Consider the following 20,483-nt stretch of genomic DNA (forward strand, 5'->3'; position numbering starts at 1 on the left):
GGAGCCGCGGGGTTGGCGGAGAGCGGGGCCGGCACCCGCGGCCCGCCGCCGCTCCGCCCGCCTCCGCCCCGCGGGGGGCCCCGGGACGCGGCGGACCGCGCGCGCCCGCCCGCCAATCACCGCGCAGGAACCCGCCGCCTGCGCGCTCCGCCAGAGCGGCCCCGCCGGACAGCAGCGCCCCGCAACAAGCGTTCCCGCGTTCTTTAGGGCCTCGCAGAACTGCGGCGTTAATCGCCGCTCGGGTTTGGGAAAAAAGCCTGTCGCGGGAGCCAGGAGCGCTCCACGCCGAAAAGGATCTGTGGCTGCCCCATCCCTGCAAGTGTCCAAGGCGTTGGAGCTACTTGGGGTAGTGGAAGGCGTCCCTGCCCATGGCAGGGGTGGAGTGGAATGTTTAAAGTCCCTTCCAACCCCCACCATTCCATGATTCCCAGTTAATTTTTGATGCTTCCGGAACAATTCCTTGTTTAAACAAGAGTTCTCACGCTGAAAACCCATCCCGGCCAACACTGAACACAAAACCTGTCAGCTGTGCAGCTCTTTGCTGTGAGAGAATGCATCGAATTCTCTCTGCTCCTTCATCAGTGGACAAATTGAATTAAATACCCGTTAAGTGTCCCATCTGCTGTCCCAGGCTCTTTGTTATGCAAAGCAGAGGCACAATTCCCAAAGTTTGCCTTGGCACAGGTAAATGCTTTTTTAAAATGGATTTAAAGGGTTCAAACCCCTTTTTAAAAGGGGTTGTACAGAACGTGCCCAGTGTCGTGCCAACACACAACAGCTCCTGCAAATCCCATCACACAGCCCAGCTCTGCCCCGATGTGAATGGAAAACACGTGCCCAAATCCACCAAACTCTCCAGAAAATCTGGGCGTGATGATTTTTGAAAAGGAAACCCCAGGTGAGAGGTTTTCATCTCAGAGAAGCCTGGCCGAGCCTTTGTTTTCTCTCTGGTCGTTTTCAATGTAATTTGCAGTCAGCACAGAAGACACCTGGAGTGAGCGGCCATGGAATGGGGCTGGGATTTAACCTGGACATCCTCACCAAAGTACAGCAATCTCAGCCCAGGAGGCAAAAATCAGTGCCAGGAGACAGCTGGCAAACGCAGCCCGTTGCTGACAGAACAAAACCAACTTCTTTTTGCGCCATTTTCCATCTGCCCCGGCTCACCTGGTGCTTCTGCCCTTTCTGTTACCTGCCAGCCAAATCCCACACATCTGGAGGGCTGGGAAAGAACAGAAGGGCCAAAATGAGAGATGTTTTGATGCAGAAATCCACCCAGACATCGGGAAGGGTCCCGCACACAGGGGTTAGGGTGTTGGTGGCGTGGTGTCCTCCCAGCCCTGAGCAGGCGGAGAACCTGAGGGGTTCTGCAGGTTAAAAAAAATCGGGAATTACTCAGGATGTTGTTCCGGACCTGCCTTGCCCAGCTGCTGCTCTTGGTGCTTTTTAAATTTCCTCCGAAAGGAAAGAAGGATTACACTTTAAAAAATAATTACACTAAAAAAAAAAAACAAAAAAAAAACCCCAAAAAAACCAAACCAAACCAAAACAAATAACAAAAACAACCCCCCCCCAAAAACCAAACCAATACCAAAAAAAAACCAACACCAAAAGAAAACAAAACAAAACAAACAAAAAAACCCCAACAAAACAAAACAAAAAAAACCAAAAACAAAACAAAACAAACAAAACAAACAAACAAACAAAAAAACCCCCACCAAACCAACCCAACCCACCCCCAAACCCTTCCCCAGGAAGGCAGGCTACGTGAGAGGCCGGATCAATCTCCAGGCCAGCGCTGGGGAGAGCTCCTGGAAGGACCAGGAGGGCAGGATTTTACCCCACGGCCCCGTGAGCCGGCAGCAGACTCCACCAGGAGAGAGATTCAATTAGGAGCAGCAATCCGGCGCCAGGCTGGTGCTGGCCCTGGGAGATGAGCAGAGCCGCGCTGCACGGAGCCAGCCCACCCTGCTGGGCACGGCAGAGGTGCTCCGTGCCACCGCGCTGCGGGGAAAAGGCAAAGAGCCAGCGTGGGGATGGCTCAGAGCAGCGCTGCAGCGGGTAAGGGAGGGTTTAAAGGCTTCGTTGGATTCCTCGGTTGGGATTGGTGCCTTATGATTTCGGCTTTTCTGCTTTTCGTGTTTGTAACCCTGCAGTTCTTTAGTGCAGCACTCCAAACCCCACACACAGTGGGAGCTGCTGCTCCCCCATTTTGCTCACACACAACAATTCCTCTCCAGGCCTGGCCATCAAGGACACCTCACTGCCTCAGGCCTGAGAGACGGAAACAAAAGTGAGCTGGGGGCAGCAAACTTGGGGTCAATGACTTCATTAGCTGAAGCTGTAATTGGGAGATGAACCCCAATGTGCAAATGGCCCAAAGTGATCAAAGTGTGCAAACCCGTGACCATTGTCCATTTTGGGTGCAGCCCCTGGGGGGCTTTGTCTGCCCGAAATCTCCCTTCAATAAACAGAACTGCTTTTTATTCCCTTCATTTTGTCTGGCCTCTGTTTTTTTAGGTTGACCAAAAAGGCATCAGGATGTTGCACAATCAGTCTTGCTGCCCACAGAGGAGTGGCCACGCCAGCTCTGACCCCAGAACCTTTAATCTGGGTCAGGAGCTCCTTTCCTGGCTGCTCTTCCCTCTCCTGGCTCCCTCATCCCCTCAGCTGATGCTCCTGCCCGTCCCTCTCATGGATCTTGTCCCTCTCCCTGCAGGAGCCTGCGGGCTCCAGGAAAATCCCCCTCGGTTGTGAAAAGCTCAGACCAGCCTCTGGAGTCCCAGAAAAGCAGAATTCCTGCCCAAGTGGGGGCTTCAGTAGCTCGTGGGGATCTCACACTCACACAGGGGGAAATGCTCATCCCAAGGCTTGTTTTTCCAGGCAGATTCCTCACCTGGAAGGAGACGGTTCCTCCCTGCAAGGCTCGCCAGCCTTTCACTTCCCCCCGAGGTTTTGCTGCCCATAAACCTCTGGTTTTCATCCCTGAAATGTCAGCTCAGACAGCAAGGAGGCTCCTGGGGAAGGACCAGCACTGACCATGCAAAGTGGAGTGAAACACAGACCCAGGGATTTGCATTTAAGCAAATCCCAAAGGAGCTATGGTGCTGGAGACATCCCTAGGGTCTAGAAAACCCATTTCCGCCAGGCTCAGCTGGAAGTTTCCCAGGGAATTATGAGCACAGGCTTCACTCTGCCCTGGGGAGTTCACGAGGGACAGATCTTCCCCAAATTCCTGCAGGACCCGGGACCCCTCAGCAGCACCAACAATGGAAGCAGGTGAGTTCCAGCAGCTCAGATTTTCACAGGCTGAGGCATCTTCATGGCAATATCGGGGAAGGGACAAACTGTGCTGTCCTTGGGCTCCTATGGAAAAAAAAACCCAACAAAAAATCGAAAACAAAACCACAAAAATTTGTCTAAAATAGACATGTGACATCCTAAATGTCCCAAGAATTTAATAGTATCAATTAGCATGTTCTGCCTCCTCCAGACTGAATTTATAGTCCTTCACAATGCAATGGGTTAGTGGGTTTGTTGTTTTGTTTGTTGGTTTGGGTTTTGGTGGGTTTTGTTTGTTTGTCTGGTTTTGTTTGTTTTTTCCAAAAGGCAGTTAGCTCAAAGTGATGTGCAATTGGATTCAATTTGCTGGGAAATGACATAAACTCGGGCCTGAATTAACATTTTCCTCCCCAGTGCTGCCAGTGGCAGAGTTACCTGAAGTTTTGAGAGCTCAGCGTCAGACGCCTCTGGATAATTCACTGGAAGCAACAGGTTCAGTGGTGTGAGAACTTCAGACCAGGGTTAGAGGGCTGAGAGTTGCTTAATTAAAACAAATTTGGGCAGAGGAATAACTGAGTATGTGAGTGAAGTGACTTCAACAGCACAGAACAGAGTGTAAGAGCAGAGGGGTTGTGGAAGAGCTTTTCCAACGCCTTTGGAGCACGGCAGAGGTGCCAGGAAAACCTGCAGAGCGCCAGACCTGCTGGAATTCCTCCACCTGCGAGAGCTGATGCTCATTTCTGGCCACTCCTGCTGCTTTTTGGTGCGAGGCTCTCATCTTCGCCTCATTTTTTGGGGAATCTGTCCCTTGCTTTGTGTTTGCTTTGCGGCTGAACCTCTCTGGTCAGCACTCAAACACCGAAATGAAATCCCACTTGCCCAAATTTGCAGCTGCTGTGACCCCAAAAAAAAACCCCATCTGGGGCGAGGCCAAGCCAGAAGCGTGTTGTTGTTGTCATCTCCTCCTGTGTGTGTGTGCACCTGGGGCCACAATGCCACCAGAAACAGAGCCAAGGGACACATCCTGAAGGGCAGAATAGCCAAATGATAAATAAATCCCAGAGATCAAACACATCAGCTGTGCACTGGCAGTTTGTGGCTCAGGGGAGCGTGGCGCTGTGTTTTCCAAGGGATTAGCTTCAAAGTCAGGGAGGGTTTTTTTCTTCTTCCGGAATAATCCAATAAAAGCCCAGGTGGAAACTCCTCCCTGACTCCCCAGGTGCGAGCTCTGCCTTCAGGCCAGGGTAAAAGAGCTGTCCCTGCCATTGTCCCTCAGCTGTGCCAAAACCCCTGTGCACAGCGTGCATCTCCCAAAATTCAGGCAGAGGGAGAGGGCACGTGCCTCGTGCCAAAGCCACCCAGAGCTGGTTTGGTTGTGCTGTGTTCCTGGACAAAAAAACAAACGGGGCCAAACCCTCGAGCTGCCAGGGCAGGGACACTTTGTGCCTTCCCAAAAACCTGGATAAAAACAGAGCCCCCAGCACCTGCCTTTGCTTGCTGTGGAGACAAAAAACAGGCTGGGCAGGCAGCTCCTCTCTCCTTTTGAGGTTCAGAGGAGCCACTCCATCCATCCAGGGCATTTCCATGGGATCAGAGCTGTGCAGGAGCTCTGCTGGCAGCTCCACAAGGGCTGAGCCGCCACCCCTGTGCTGAAATCAGCAGTTCAAGCAACTCTCGCTGACCCCAAGGGGAAATGCGGGGTTCCCTCTGGAAAAACAAAAGCCCCAAAAGCAGCAGGCAGAGAGGGGTCTGCGTGGAGAGGGCAGGACACCTCAGCCTTTCCCCTGCCCTCCCTGTCGGGCTCCTAAGGGCTGATTTTCTATTAATAATTGCAGATTTATATTTTCCCTGCCCAACTCGATGCGCAGAGGTGACGGTGATGGAAGCCCTGCGCTTCCCCTGACCTCCGCACCCCCTCAGTCCCCGCAGATTTCGGCAAACGGGTGTACCAAGGAGTGCGGGTGAAACACACCGTCAAGGATCTCCTGGCGGAGAAGCGATCCCGGCAGAGCAGCGGCTCCCGGTTCAGCGTGAGTCCCGTCCCCCACCCCCTTTTTTAACCCCATAAACTCGCGTCATCCCATCCCCTGCTTTAAACAGAGTTTGGGGCACGGCCGGTATGAACAGAACAGCAAAACCATTCGCAGCAGTAATGCTTGCCCCAAAACATCACTGATGGCGCCTTGATTTTCCTATCTGTGAACCTTAAATGCCTCGAATTCCTTTTTAAATCGTGGCAGTGATGTTAAATTCCTCTTTCCTTTCACGTCCTGCGTGTGACACCTGCCCAAGTCAACCTCCTTTTCTGCCAGCTACGCTTGGACAAGTCAGTGCCCCGAAAACAGCCGCTCTTCCCCGAATGCTGAGCTCCTTCCAGCTCCTCTCCAGTGCCGGGGAGCTGCAGGGATGTGATGCGCTGGAAAGAGGCCAAGCATCAGCTTGGAAGAGATGATTTCCTCTTAAAGTGGTTCTGTGGCAACAGGAAACCCAAGTCCTGCCACACAACATCGGGGTTTTTTTGTTGTTGTTGTTTTCTCAATCGCCAGCCAGAAAAGCGAGGCTGTCCCCAAAAAGGGGACACGATATTGTGATGCCAGGACGTGGTGGCATCCAGTGGCACAAGGAACCCTTCCCTGGGCGCTCCTGGGACTCACCTTTGCTGGGCAGCAGCTCCTCCCTTCCAGGCTGGCTGGGAGCTCTGGGACACTGGCAGAGGAGGGGGAACTGGAGCTGTGTCCTGGAAGGAGAGAGAGGGAGCAGAGCCCAGGATCAGTGGGCAGCACAACACAGAAATTGGCAATTCTGATGTTTTCCCCCAAAAGCCATTCACCTCTGTTGCTTTTTGGTTGTTGTTTTTTTTTTTTTTTTTTTTGCTGAAGAGGCCTCACAGGGACTTGCAAGTGTTTTTCAGGCCCATTAACTCTGTGTGACAAAACAGGCAGGGGAAAAAAAAAAAAAAAAAAAAAAGGGAATTGGAAGGCAGGATTGGGCATCACCAAACACAGCGAAATCCAGCCACAGAGGAAATCCATCCCCCAGCTGCTGCAGGAAGGCAGAACCCCCCTGAGCCACGGAGAAGGAGTGACTGGGGAAGACACGCTCCCAGCAGGCAGACATTTAGGAGGAGATCTTTGGGGAGCAGCAGGAAGCAGCTGAGAAAACAGCTCCTGGTTGAGGATATCAGCATTTACCTGCTCCCTCTCTGGAGGCGGCGGCTTCAACAGCCGCGCTGGAAACACCTGGAACTGTAAAATCCTCCCTTGCTTTTATTGCCCTTGGCTTTGTGCTGCAGAGCCCAGCAGTTGTGCGTGGGTGTCTCTCGGATGCAAAACCAGCCCTGCTGCTCATTCCCTGCGAGAGACAAAAAATTATTGTGCAGGGCAAACATCCTTATTTGCTCGGACGTATCACGAAAAGAGCAGCTGTAAGTGCAGCTCTGTTTGTCTGGCAGGATATGGCCCAGAATCAAAGCCAGGGGCAGATAACTGCACACTCCTCGGGCTGTTGATGATGCAGGGTAATTCAGCTGCATCTTTTGTCTGAGGGTGAGCTTTGCTCCAGAAAGGAAAAATAAAAATTCCCCTGGGCCGTTGTTGGTGCGAGGGGAGGCCCGTGCTGGGCAGGGAAGGTCAGAGCTCGGCAGAGCAGAGCTTTGGGCTAGGGTTTCAACAATTTCCTGACGGCCAGGCCCTGCAGACATGGAGTGGTGGGGAGTCAGGGTGTGCTGTGAGGAAACCCCCACAAAATCCGGGGTTCTGCGCCAACTGCGGGGCTGGAGCCTGGGCTGTAGGGAGAGTCTGGCTTTCCCCTTGCACAGGTAGGAACCTGCAGCTGTCCCGTGCAGGATGAAGGATTCCTGTCCTCTCTGAGGTGTGGAAGTGGATGCCAGCACAGCTGAAGCGCTGCAACGCTCTGGTGTAGAGAGAATTCACTGCTGAGCACCCAGCAGCCCTCCCAGACCAGGGACACAATTCCAGCAGTGCCCTGCCCAGGCTCAGCTCTGCTTTGAGGGAGAATTTTTCTATTCCTTCAGCTGGGCCCAGGGAGGTGATGCCCTGAAGCCAAAGCATCACCAAAAGGCAAGGCCAGATCACTATTTTGAGCTGGATCCTTAAATTCAGGCAGATTTGTAGGTGAGTTAGGAGGCAGTGGAGCAGCAGAGCTCTCTGGAGAAATCCCAGCCAGGATCTGAGCCTGGCCACGGGCAGGGCAGGGCAGGGCAGGCTGAGCTTATCGACAGCTGGACACGCTGTGGGCCCCCGGGAGGCTGAACAGACCTGCAGGAGATGCAGGCTCCCCATTCCCATGGCAGGGAGAGGAAGCAGTGCAGGGAGGAAATGAACTAATGGCTCTCAATTAAGGCCCAGAAGGAGCGAGGAGGGGAATGAAATGCAGGGATGTGCTCTGCCCAAGGATGGGCTGCAGCAGGGGCAGGTGAAGCCCTGGCACCTCTGGGGCTCTCCAGCACAGGTGTGTGCACACAGCCAGGCAGTTCCAGTGGCTGCTGAACTGACAGGATCAAAGATTAAATGCTCTGCTAGTTGGGAATGATCCCTGCTGGAGGCTGCCAGCCCTGCCCAGAGAGCTTCCTGTCCCGCCAGCAGAGCATCCCAGCCCCCATCACTGCATCCCCCTGCCCTCTGGGCACCATCTGTGCTGCTTGAACCTCCCAGCTCGGCTTTTTCCCCCAAAAAAAGTGACCTGAATGCTGAGAGGGGACCTGGATTTGCATGTGATGGCTCCAGCTGGGGACAGCTGCAAGCCCTGCCCGTGTGACACCAACGCTCCTCTGTCCACAACCCCGGGGGCTCCTTCCTGCCACCTCCTGCCACCTCCTGCCACCTCTGCAGCCCGTGTGGCCTGTGCAGGCTCAGGGCTCATTTCCATGACGGAGCAGAGAGCAGCTGCAAACCTTCCCTGGGCAGCACAAGGAAGTCCTCAGAGCTGGCAAATTTAATTCAAATCTAAACCTCTAAATTTGGTTGCCTGCTACGGCAGGAGCCTCCTGTTTGCGCTATGCAAACCGGACAGAGCGGGCCACCAGCGCTGGCCAGGGGACAGCAGAGGGGACAGCAGCGCACCCGGGGGCTCTGTGTCCCTGCTCCGGGGGCTTGGAGCTCCCCAGAGCAGGACTCAGTGGGATTCCAGAGGAGCAGACGCCTTTGCCAGGGTGCTGGGTAAGGAATTAGGCACTGGGAGCGTTCCAGGGGTAATTCTCCTTTACCTGGAGACCAAGGGGATAGAATGATGATCAATATCAATATTATTATTATCATAACCATTGCTGTAGGATCCAAACAGGATCTGGGAACGCTCTTTCCACCCAGCCTGCTCTTGCTGCTGGGAAGGGCCAGGTCCAGCAGCTCTGGGGCAGCAGAGCCAGCACAGCTGAGCTGGAGCACGGGCTGGAATCTGCCCCTTTTGGCCGCAGATCTCACCTTGCCTGGTTTGTGCCAACACCAGAAGGACTCCTCGGCATTCTGCCTGCTTCGAGGGACCCTGTGGGACAGGAGGGAGAAGCCAGTTAACTCGATATTCCTCCTCTCCTCAGCTCTGCTTCAAAACCTCTGCTTAGCCTACATCTTTTAATACCTCCGAGGAAATCACGGAGTTAAACCCTCCGCAGCACCCAGGCTCAAACGGTGCATGTGAAGTACACTCAGAGCTGCCTTGCTTTGGAAAGTCGGTTTTTTATTATTTTTTTTTTTTTCAAACACCTCTTTATATTTTGCAGGGCAGCACCAGCACAGCGCAGTCGCCCTTTGGCCAAATGCCAGGTGAGGTTTTCCCTGCGCTGCTAAACACCTCCCGAGCAGGTGGGAGGGTTGGCACAGCCCTGCCTGCTCTCCTCCAGAGGATGGGAAACAAGCCCCGGAGCGGGGCCACCCCTCAGACAGAGACGCCAGGAGGGGAGAAATTAAAAGGATCCCAAAAAGAACGGAGATAATCTTGTGCGAAAACCTCAAAGAGAGTAATTAAAGCAGTTCCCACCTCTTTTAGCAGAGGAGCCATACAGAACCCCTGCTTCTCCTCCTGTGTTTTCCCATTTTCCCTGGAGCTGGAGGGAGAAGGCACAAAATCGGGAGCTGACCTGCTTTATCCCTCGAGCTCCCGGGCAGGGCAAGCGGAGCGAGGCTGGAACCTCCTCCCCAGGGGCTGTAGCAGAGCAAGGAAGAGGCACAGCCCGGCTGAGCTGACCTCCATCTCTCTGCCCTCCTATTTAAACTTCCCGAACGCTTCTGGTTTGCTGCAGATGGAAGCAAAAACCCCTCTGGGCTCACACACCTGGGTCAAGGCAGGATGGGTTCCTGGGTGATGCTGGCGAGAAAAGGGCTCTGCCCTGCACCCGCAGAGGTGTCCGTCGTTCTGTGGCAGCTGTTAGAGTTTTCTCCACAGTTTCCCACCCTTTTCTCCTGGCCCTAGGCTCACCCACCACGGCTGGTTACTACGGCGTCCGCAGATCCTTCCCAGCCGAGCTGGATTTCCACAGCCCCAAGCAGTTTGTCAGCGATGTCTACTCCTCCCCTCTGGGCTCCAAACCCTTCTCCTGCGACTCCTCTGCCCCCCAGGGCTACCCAGCACTCCTGGAGCCCTATCTCAGCGAGCAGTTCGGGGATCACCGCGCTCCTCCTCTCCCAGCCGGCACCAGCTCCTTCTTCACCCCCCCGGCCGTGCCCCCTCTCCTGCCACCCTTCCCCAGCGACACGGGGCACTTCTTGCTCGTGAGTGGCGAGGTCACCCCGGTGAAATGCGGGGTTCGGTCTGGGGGACTCGCGGGGGAAGGATGGGGCTGTTACAGGAGCGGCCCTGGTGGGTGGGGCAGGGCTCTGGGGGGAGGATTTTTCTCTTTGGTTCCATCGAATTGTGCCCTGTTCCTGTTGGTGACGTCCCTGGAGGCATCTGAACTGGACACTGCTCCCAGGCACGGGCTGGGATTGCTGGGCTGTCCTTGATGGTCCTGGGGGTCCCTTCCACCTCAGGATGCTCTGTGGTTCCATGATTTTATGAAACTCTCCCTCCCTGGGTTTCTAGAGACAGCCCTGGGTGACTCCAGGCTGTTGCCCGTCCCTATCCCTGCCACTTCCCAGGAGCCAGCTGCGCTCACAGCCCCAGCCGGAGCTCCTGGATCCTGCGGGATCAGGGCTGGCCAGTCCTGACAGGAGGGATGTTTCCTTTCCCAGCTACAACACCCAACACTGCTCCAGAGGCACAGAAACCCTTTGGGCGTTCCCGGGGATAGATATTCCACCGCCTCCAGGACAGGCTTCTGTCCCTAAGCGTTTTCCCTGCCTTCTCTCCGTGTTTCCCCGCAGAGAGAGCCCTGGGAGCAGAGCTCAGCCGAGAGCCTCAGCCAGTCTGACAGCGCCTGCTCCGAGCCTCTGCAGGCGCTCCCTGCCAGCTCCAGCTGCCTCCCCCTGCCCGAATCCGGAGGTGTTTCCCCGTTCCGAGGCTCAGGCTGGACCCCGGCCATCCCTGGAGCCCAGCCCTACCCTCTGCACCCCCTCGAAGATGCCCACTACTCCCCCGGCTACGCTGCCGCCTCTCCCTACAGCCTGTCCCCGTTGGTGGCCGTGGCCAGCGAGCCCTCCAGGATGAGCCACCCGTGCCCGGAGCAGCCCTCGGAGCCCCCGCACCTTCCCGACCACTCGGCCTGGCCTAAAGAGGATGGAAGTGCCCTCTGGGGGACTTATGAAGGCAGGAGAACTTATTGAGGAGAGAGAAGAGCTGGTGGGAAGAGGAACGGGCCGTTCTTGAAGCATGGTTTTAGGCTCCGTCCTAAAACTGCCCCGTCCTAAAACTGCTCCGTCAATCGCGATGCTTTGTGCTCTGGTTAGAAATACAGAGTGGTGCCTTCTAGTGCCTCGTGGAAGGAATTTCTCCCTGTCCCACGAGTGAAAAGGCTCAGCCCGGAAAATCGCCTGCGCTCTGCGGGCTTTTCCCACCAACGAGCATCCCCTCCTCAGAGGGCTCCTCCAGCCTTCATGGCTCGGGGGTTCTGTGGGGTGCGGGCACTGCCCTGCCCGCTGCGCCGTGCCCGAGGAAGCCTCGCCACCCCTGCCACCTGCAGGGCGCCCACCGCCCCCTGCCCGAGGTCCCTTTTGCCCCGGACGAAGCGCGGAGCCGCTCCCTCCTTGCCCGCACCCACCGGGCGCGCTGCTCCGGGAGGCTCCCGGGGGGCTGGCAGAGGGGACCGGAGCGGGTCCCAGCCCCGGGGACACGCCGGGGCCCGTGGCCGCTAGAGGTAGCTCTGCACACGCAAACACGCCGAGCTGGAGCCCTGGCACAGCCCGCGCATCGCGGCGGCTCTGTCCCAGCGAGGGGCTCACCCCCATGGCGCAGCTGGCCCCCGAACCTGGCACCGGCAGCAAGGGGCTCTGGAGCGTTCCAGCCCCTGGGAATGTGTAGGGGTGAGACGCTTTAAGTCCCTCCTTGCTTTTCTCCTCAAGCCCTGGCGCTGGTGGGGCATCTGGAGCCTTTCCAGCCCCTTCCACCCCCACGAGTGGCGGGTGTGGAGCCTCCTGGGGTGGCCCCAGCCCAGCCAGAGCCGTTCCCCGATCACCTCAGGGGGTGTGCAGCTCTCCTGGCCCCACACCCAGCCCTGCTCCCCCAAACCTGAGTCCAGCTTGAGCCTCGTTCCCCTCCACAGCTGACACCAGTGCCAGGCTGAATGCCAGTGACCTCCTCAGCTGTTTCTTTCTGCCAGGGGCTGCTGTGAGCGGGGCCACCAGGCCAGTGTGGCTGTGTGGCCACCAGGCTCCAAGGGAGAAGCAGGGACGGGGTTTTGAGCTCTCTTCAAAATGTTTGACCCACTCAGGCACCCAGCTCCTCACCCAGGCAGGGATTTTATCAGCCTGGAAATGCTCTGAAGAGCCAGACCAGGCAGAACTCAGCTGCCTCGTGTTTCCTGAAGGCATGCAGCTCCCCCAGGGCTGGAGCTGGGCAGCCTGCAGGCTCTGCTCTCTGCTCACACGGTTCAACATCATCCCAGCTCCCTGCAGCCTGCCCGGGCTGCACCACCCACAGCGCTAAGGGAAGGGTTTGGGATCCCAAATTCCTTAGTGAGACCCCCCCCGCCCCTTGCACAGCACATTCCTTTGTGCTCCGGGGCAGGTGGGCTCCTCTCCTGGTGGGATGTGTCCCTATAAAGCTGTTCCAGGCAAGGCTTGGCCTACCAAGGAGCTGCAGGGGCACATTTCAGAGCCAGGAATGGCCTCACTCCCACAGAAATCAAGTGTTGTTTGCTCAACTTAAAGGAGAAGAAAAGATTCGGGCCGTGGCAACAGCCAGCCTGAGCTGCTGGTAGATGATTAACAGCCTGGCCTGCTCTGTGCCTGCTCTGTGCCTGCTCTGCCTGCCCGTGGCAGAGGCTGTGGTCCCCAGGGAAAAGCTGAGAGGCAGCCTAAAAACCCAGTGACAGCAGTGCTGTGAGGGGACGGCCATCCCAAAAGTCTGAGCCACACACTGAACCCCCAGAGCTGCAGCTCCCGGGGCAGGCCAGCACTGAGGCTCGTGAGAAAAAGGCTGATTTGTGCAGCACAGAACAGCCTGAACCGGGGGAAAACACAAATAAACTCCAGTTGGGAGCCCAGCATCCAGGCAGAGGGAGGGAATGCTGTGGGAAGAAGTGGGGTTCAGGTAACTTCAGCCATCTGGGTGCTCAGGGCAGCCTCTTTGTTAGGCCACGCCTGCCCGCTGCCATTTTGGCCCCAAACCCTCAGGATTTAGCCTTAAAACATGCAAAAAACATGCAAAAAGCGAGTGGGTGCCTCGCAGAGTGCTCGCTGCAGGTAGCAAATGAAATATGAGAGGGCTGGAGCCCAGCCTGCGCATCTGAGGGGAAAACACTGGGCTGGTTTGGAGGCATCTGCTTCATTCAGGGAAAGATGGATAAAACCCTGCAAATGTCCCAAAAGCAAAGGGTGGGGAGGGTGGCCCCAGCAAATCCTGTTCCCCGAGACCCTCTGCTAGATGGGGATGTGCTCAGTTCCACAAAAAGATAGCCCATTTTGTGGAGCCTTTGAATATTCAAATTGAAAGTATCGCGCAATCATTGATTGTCAAATCATTGGTTTCTAGAGGTTTTAAATACTTGGCATTAGGAGAGAAAAACTCAAACTTATACCCGTAGGGATAAAACAATAATATTGTCGGGATCCACCTGCCATTGCCACCTGGCAGGCAGGTCCCTTCAGCCCCAAATTTCAAGCCTGACTCCTCTTGCCCCCTTGGGCCAGCTTGTGGGGCCGGGGCCGGGGCCACCTCTGCTGCTGCACCGGGCACCTGGCGAGGCGCTGCCCGCTCCGGCTCGGGATGTCCGGTAAGCCCCGCTCCGAGCCCCCGCCGGCCCCCGACACCCCCGTTTTGGGGCCGTTTCGGGGTTCGCCGGGGTCACTTCGCCAGCGAGGCGATCCCGCCTGCCAAGGCAGGAGGGAGCGGAGAGGGCGGGGAGGAGGGAGGGAGGAGGCAGGGAAGGATCGGCTGCTGCCCGCCGGCTGCCAGCGCGGAGGGCTCGGGACGGGGCTCCGCGGGCACCGCCGGGCACCGAGCGGGGCTTCTGCCGGGCTGGGTGCCCTGCGACCCCCGGCAGGGGGGTGACAGGGGGTCCCGCACACCTCTGTGCTCACCCCGCATCCCTGTGTGCCCACCCCGCATCCCCGTGTACCCTCCTTGCACCTCTCCGTGCCCACTCCGCATCCCTTTGTGCCCTCTCTGCATTTGTGTGCCCACCTCGCACCTCTGTGTGCCCACTCCGCATCCCCGTGTGCCCTCCTTGCACCTCTCCGTGCCCACCCCGCATCCCTGCGTACCCCTCCTTGCACCTCTCCGTGCCCTCCCCGGCACACCCTGCTCCTGAATCCCGACCCCGAGTCCACCCCCCTGTCCTTGTCACCCTGCTCCCAGCCCACCCTCAGCACCCTCTCCCTCGATGCCCAGCACCATCTCTCTGCCCCTGGACCCCCAGCCCCATCACCCTGCTCTCTGACCCCCAGAATCATCACTCTGTTCCCTCACCCTCAATCCACTTTTGTCACTCTGCCCCTGACCCCCCCAACCCGCCCTGGCCACCCTTCTCCTTGCCCCTGACTCCCAAACTTGACCCCCAGCCCCATCACCCCGACCCCAGAGCCATCGCTCTGCTCCCTGCCCACCCTTCACCCTGCTAGAAGGGGCTGCTCCCTGGCTGCCGGGAGCTCTGATCTCCCGGAATCCCACCCTTCTCCTCCCTCCCCTCATTTCCCCCATCTTCAGTTTGTCGAACAGAAACAAACCACCAAAACACGAGCTGAATAATCCCCAGCTGAGCCCAGCTCGGCAAAGTGCCCTGAAGGCAGCCCTGTCACCTCTCTGGAGGGACCCGGGAGCCTGTCCCAGCTTGTTCTGCCCCGGAGCACCACGGGGGCACTGCGGGGGCTGGCAGAGGTTGCAGCAGAAGAGGACAGTGCCTGCGGTGCAGGGTTCCCGGGCTGTGCGGGCAGAACCCGCAAACCCGGCGTTGTTTTTGTGCCAGGGTCTCCCGGCACCGGGCGGAGAAGGCGTTCCGTGCCCAGAGGTGGCACTGGAAGGCCGGCTTCAGCTCCGGCACTGCTCTTCTCCTGCTGGGAGTTTATTTTTGGTGTCTCCTTCGGGGCTGTCTGCTCCCTGCTCCGGCGTTTCTTGAGTGTAGAGACCAGTCTGGGTGCGTTTCCTTTTATTGTGGGGTTTGGATTAAAACACCGGCAGAAGGCGAGGACAGAAACAGCTGCCAGAGGATCTGAGCGTTTTACCATGAGTACAACAAGTGAAAGTGGTTTGGGTTTTTTTTCAGAAGAACTAAATTCTTTATCATTTCCTGTCCTAAAAATCCCTCATCAGTGACTGGTGACTGCTGGTCGGTTTTGGCTGGATTAAACACACCCTACATTCTTGTTTGAAACAAATAGGGGTTGGACATGAGCAGAATAAAGAGATAATCTAGGCTTTACAAGAAAGCAGCCGTTTTATTGGTGTTTTGTTTAGCTCTCTGAATAACCACCCACATATTTCCATTGTTTTATTCCTGGCCTTCGTCTGCCAGATGAAACGCTTCCCACATTTATTTTCAGGTCCCGAGAGAGGGAAATATGTCAGGAATTTAAATGAATCCAACAGCAGCACCAGATGGAGCCTGGTACTGGGAAAGCTGGAAGGGGGGCAGGGGGAAGAAGGAGGTAGAGAGGAATAAAACATGTGGTTATTAAATATAATCAACAGCAAGATTTTCATGAGTGTCTGCTTGTCCCAAGCTGGAACAGCAAGTGTTACAGACCACACCTGAAAACCTGCTGGATTTGCTGTTTGCTCTGAGATTCTCCCTCTTTGCAAAGTGTTTTTTTTTTCCCCACAAATTCTTCCAGGAAAGCCCAAGGTGTACCAAGGTGTGAGGGTGAAGATCACAGTCAAGGAGTTGCTGCAGCAGAGGAGAGCTCGACAAGCAGCCACTGGTTCGGCAGTGAGTAAAAATACTGTGGAGTTTGCTTTGTACCTTCTCTTTTAATGGTTTGGTGTTTTGGGGGGTTTTTTTTGGGCCAAAATCCGAGTGGAGCAGGCTGGTGAGGATGAGGGGAAAGAACATTCAGAGTAGCTGCAGCAATGACCTAAAGCAGTGAGAATCTGAGGAATGCAGGGAGAAAGCGGAGCTGCTGCTCCAGAAAAGTCACTCCCTCCGGGATGGAAGGCTCACCCGGGCAGCCCCATCCCTTCTGGAGGAGGGGATGGAGCTCTGTGTGCACACACACGTGCACATCCCCTCTGGTTCCCTCTTCCAGCCTTTGTAGGATTCCTCCAGCTCCAGCCACTCTGGGGATTTGCATAAAGAGCTTGGCAAATCATTATTTCTTCCTGGTTCGTGACACTGCAGCTCTTTGAAGCCTTTCAGATTTCAGCCTCCGCGCCTTGTTGCGGCTGACTGCACAAAAACCAGCCTGAGAGCCAGGGGCAGAGAGGTCTGGGAGAAGAGAATTGTTAAGTTTTGGAAACGCTGGGTCGCTCCTCCCCTGCAGCCGCAGCGGCCTCTCCACCGCAGCCAGGTGTGCCAGGGCTGCGTGGAACTGTGTTTTCAGTTCCCACCAGAACTTCACATAGCCCCTGTGGTGCCCACACGGGAGAAAAGTGACAAGAGGCGGTGAGGGAAGTCAGCTCGGTGACCTGCACAAGGTACGGCCCGCCCCAAAACCCCCGAGGCTTTGGGATGTGCGCTGAGAAAAGCTCAACTCTTGTCTCCGCCTTGTCACATCTGCGCCAGGGAGAAAAGGCACCCTCAGCCCAGCAGAGCCGCTGCTCGGGAATTAAATGCACGGGATGTGCTAGGAAGTTGTTGCCAGGGAAATGAGCTGCTCGCTCGAGAGCATCTTGAATAAAGGAAATGAAGTGGAGGGCTGTATGAATTAAAACTGAGGGGAAAAGTAGCCCCAAACCAACAGTGTTTGTACTTGCAGAGTAAAATCCTGGCCCCTCCCGTGGCTTTTGGGGTGGATTTCTCCCTCCCAGCAGGTCAGGTTCATAGAAGTGGTTGATCTCTCTTGCTTCAGCTTCCAACATTCCTTAAAAAACGAAGCTGTCCCTTTCCAAGGGGCACTTCCAGGGCTGGTTCTCAAACGACATCAGTCCGGTCTGATGGGATGCCTGCAGTGGTCTTTAGTTAATCGCTCATTCTCAGTGATATCCGTCCCTGTGAATTCCTCGGGATTCCCTCCACCGTGGAATCCACGCTCCTGGAAATGAACACACATTAGTTTCAGAGGCAGCTCTGTGGAATCGGGAATGCAGCAAAAAAGATTCAGGGGCTTCGGGCTCGGTGCTGTGCTTCCCAGGGCTGTCACCAGCAAAAACCGTGTTATGCGCATTAACCTGATGTTCTGTCAGTGCCGGGGAGGTTTTCCCAGCCGCGGCTGTGAGGGAAAAGAGGTTTGATTCAAGAGTTTTCCCTGAAATCCGGACTCACCTTGCTCTGTGCCACAGCTCCTCTCCTCCCCTTCTCTCTGCTCAGGTTTCGTGGGGCAGCAGCAGCAGCATCCAGTTTGCAGAGTGCGTGTCTCCGCCTCACCCAGGTCGGTACAAAACCCATCCACACGGCCCGTTCCTGCCCCGTTCCCAAATTTCCCCGCAGCCCCGAGCCTCCCCAGCCCGTGTTTGAGGCCGGCACCGCCCGCGGCGCGGCCAGCCAGACCTGCGGGGAGCCCCTGGAACGCAGGTGAGGAGCTCAGGAAAAGGAGCTCTCCTTTCCGGAGGGTATTCCTCCCGCAGCCAGGAATTGCATCCCCCTCGGGAAGGGATGCTCGTCCCTAGGGAATAACACCGCCTTCCCCAGGCCGTGGGTGCCACGCCGAGGGTCAGAGCGCCCTGGAGCACCTGGCTGAGCTCTGTTCTCTTCTCCCTCTCCTGCCAGCATCCATAGGAGTGAGAGAAATACCAGATTTTCAACACCACCGAGAGTTTCCTCCTCCCGCCTGCCAATATCCAAGGAAAAGGGGGAAGGGGTGAGGGGAGGGGCACTTTGGGCTCCCAGATCCTTCAATTATCCCCTGACAAAGCACGGAGGAAAGGCTGGGCAGGCGTGAGTGCGCACATTGCACGGACAAGGAAATCGTTAAAGCATCGATAGCTGGGAATCCATTTGCTTATGTTAATAAAGAAACGTGAGACACGCCACAGCCGACACGCCAAAGCCTTTTCAGGCTGGAAGGTCTCCATCAGTTTATGTATTTTGGGTGTTTCTCACTCCACACAGCCAGCTAAGCGCTGCCACCTTTGACCCTGCAATGTGCACTTCAGACCTGCGCCCTTCACGTGGGACGGGGCTTAAACCGTGTTTGAACTCGGTGTATGAAAAGATAATAATTCTGAAAAGCCAGATCTGCTGGGAGCTTTCCAGGAACTCACCCTTTGGCCAGTAACGCCGCGTGGTCACAATGCCACATCGTGCCTGGCTTGCTCCTTTTGCTCTGCTCAGAGGTTTGTCTCCTGTCTGGCTGTTTGGAGGATAAAAAAAAGCAAATTATCCTCCTGTTATCCCCCCTTTTCCTGCAGGTGTAGCTGCCCCGGGTCTGGAGATGAGGCAAAGGCACATCTGCCAGGCTGGGAAGCACAAATCACTGCCTGGCACCTTCTGGGGCTGCAAGCAGCGCACAGAAGGGAGAACAGAGGGTCAAGAGTCTGAGGGAGTTTCCAGCTGGATCCCTGTCCAAAAAGCCTGGGACCAGAAGAGTTTCCATCTGAGGGGGCCGGGTTCCCTGAGTTATTCACATGATTTGAGCATCTCCCTCCTGGTTGCTGCTTTCCTACAAAATTCACCTTGCCCTTGAAGGGCTCGTTTTAATGCCTAAATTCACAGCGTAGGAGAGCACTGAAACCTGGCCTGGGGCAACACCTGCCCTCTGCGAAGACAGACACGGATTAATTTGCTGCTGTCTGCTTTCCTTTCTCTCCCAGAACCTTTTGAAGCAGAGCCCATCCCTCCTGTGCCCAGCTGCTGCCCGTCCTGGCAGTTTTCCAGCTGCCTGTCCTGCGAGGAAAGCCCTGGATACCTGGAGCAGCTGATAGATTCCTGCCTGCAGCCGGATGCACCCTCGGAGCCGGCCTTCAGCGCCTTCCAGCCCCCACACTACACCCCAGACCCCTTCCAGCCGGTCCAGCTCTGCTTCAACCAGGGCCTGGTGAGCTTTGGGAGCCAGGGGAGCAGCCACAAGTGTCCCCAAGGGGAGAGGGAGTCACATCCTGGGCCAGAACAGCAGCAATGTGGGAATCTGGCTGCTTTTAGGAGCCTGGGATGCTCAAGGGCTCTGAATGGGGAGCCCCAAATGAACTGGGAGAGGCTGCAGGGTGGGGAATGTCCCTTCTGGAGGTCCTGTAGGTTTTCTGCAAGCAGCAGCACAGTTCCTGCCAGGGATTGTGCCTACTAACGGAAACTGCCTCGGGGTTTAGACCTCCGAGATCTCTCGGGGCAGCCGGACTCCTCTGAGAAAGGCGACAGCACAGGAATTCAGGCTGCTGGCCACATTTCCCTAAAATCTCCTGTTTTTCCCATTTTTTTTTCCTTTTTCTCTCTCTCAAACTCCAGGCTGCCAGCTCGCCCAGCTCAGCCGACCTGCCCAGCCCGTGGAGCTCCAGCTGCTCTCCCCACGAGCTCTCTCCCCTCACCCCGCTGACCCCCAGCCCGCCCTCAGCTCTGGACACCAAACCCTACAGCTGCCCGCTGGAGGAGTGGCCGTGCCAGCCCCCGTGCCCCTTCCCCGGCCCTGCCTGCTGCTGCCCAGCCTGCGGCTCCCAGGACACGGACGCCAGGCTCCCGCAGTGCTTCCCCTGCCCCAGCACGGACTGCACGGAATTCCTGCCACCCCCGGCCCTGGCCGAGGACTTCTTCAGGAGGGACAGGAGCTGTGACATTTGCTACAGCTAATGGGGACTGTGGTTTCACACATCCACTCTACCCAAATCAGATTAAATTGCCCATGAACTATGCAAAGTTGTGCTGCCTAACACAGTCCGGTTTATTCTTCACTACTCGCACGTTTTTTTTTTAACACGATGCTGTCACTACATTAATCCACGGTCAGGGGTGTTTTGTTGGGGTTGTGGTGGTTTGGTGTTTTTGTTTTTGTTTTTGTTTTTTTTCCCTGATTATTTTCGTTGCTGTTTTTTAAATAAATCCGAAGCTGCCTTATCAAACACTTATCATTAAACCAGCTCTTTTTTGATACAAATAAATCATTTGGTGCAAATGCTGAAACCTGGTCGTTCTTCATGTGCTAGAGATCAGTGCTTTTCTCTTTCCTGCTGCTGACCCTGCTCTCACAGAGGTGAGGGTGAGATTTTGAGCAGTGACATGAAAGGTCTCACTCACCCTTCCCAGCAGATAAAAGGTCCATATTTAATCCAGCGCCCAGCTTTTCCCAGAGAACGCCGTGCATCTCCCAGCTCCGGGCTGGATCTGCAGCTCCTCACCTGCTGCTGCAGCTCAGGCTGCCCTGGTGACATTTCCCAGTAGTTCTGGCAGAAAAGGAAAAGCTGCTGTTCGCCACACCAGCCCAGGGTTTAGCCCACGGCCCCTCAGAGGTAAAATCCAGAGCCAAACTTCTCTGGCTGCTGCTCAGCACCAGCTTCCCCGTGGAAGCAGAATTTCCCTGAGAGGCTGATGCAGTTTGGCAGCCCTTGGTCGAGTTTGGGCTGTTGATAAAAGGTTTTCA

At 56.1% G+C, this 20,483-nt stretch overlaps 2 protein-coding genes across 3 annotated transcripts; both read left to right on the forward strand.

The window, feature by feature from the left end:
• The first annotated feature begins 3,269 nt into the window (after positions 1–3,269).
• POU2AF2 (POU class 2 homeobox associating factor 2) lies at positions 3,270–10,994 on the forward strand. Its single transcript, XM_040084919.1, has 5 exons — positions 3,270–3,279; positions 5,203–5,312; positions 9,017–9,059; positions 9,706–10,004; positions 10,596–10,994. Exons 1-5 carry the CDS (start codon positions 3,270–3,272, stop codon positions 10,992–10,994), a joined length of 861 nt encoding a protein of 286 aa, XP_039940853.1.
• A 2,487-nt stretch (positions 10,995–13,481) lies between these two features.
• Positions 13,482–20,018, forward strand: POU2AF3 (POU class 2 homeobox associating factor 3). 2 transcript variants are annotated; one of them, XM_040085133.1, is made up of 5 exons: positions 13,482–13,600; positions 15,657–15,751; positions 17,288–17,348; positions 18,730–18,953; positions 19,358–20,018. In XM_040085133.1, the coding sequence occupies exons 1-5, from the start codon at positions 13,594–13,596 to the stop codon at positions 19,694–19,696; spliced, it is 726 nt and encodes a 241-aa protein (XP_039941067.1). In that variant the 5' UTR covers positions 13,482–13,593; the 3' UTR covers positions 19,697–20,018. The 2 variants fall into 2 exon arrangements, with proteins under 2 accessions (XP_039941067.1, XP_039941066.1); XM_040085132.2 differs by lacking the exon at positions 13,482–13,600 and adding an exon at positions 15,293–15,430.
• Positions 20,019–20,483: the final 465 nt, after the last annotated feature.

Source organism: Hirundo rustica, chromosome 23 (genome assembly GCF_015227805.2).
Source record: "Hirundo rustica isolate bHirRus1 chromosome 23, bHirRus1.pri.v3, whole genome shotgun sequence".
In the NCBI taxonomy this organism is placed as follows: domain Eukaryota; kingdom Metazoa; phylum Chordata; class Aves; order Passeriformes; family Hirundinidae; genus Hirundo; species Hirundo rustica.

Coding starts and splice junctions, on each gene's coding strand:
- POU2AF3 (XM_040085132.2), top strand. Junction 15,752..17,287: donor AAGCAGCCACTGGTTCGGCA/GTGAGTAAAAAT, acceptor CTCTCTGCTCAG/GTTTCGTGGGGCAGCAGCAG. Junction 18,954..19,357: donor TCTGCTTCAACCAGGGCCTG/GTGAGCTTTGGG, acceptor CTCAAACTCCAG/GCTGCCAGCTCGCCCAGCTC.
- POU2AF2 (XM_040084919.1), top strand. Junction 9,060..9,705: donor GCCCTTTGGCCAAATGCCAG/GTGAGGTTTTCC, acceptor TCCTGGCCCTAG/GCTCACCCACCACGGCTGGT. Junction 10,005..10,595: donor ACACGGGGCACTTCTTGCTC/GTGAGTGGCGAG, acceptor GTTTCCCCGCAG/AGAGAGCCCTGGGAGCAGAG.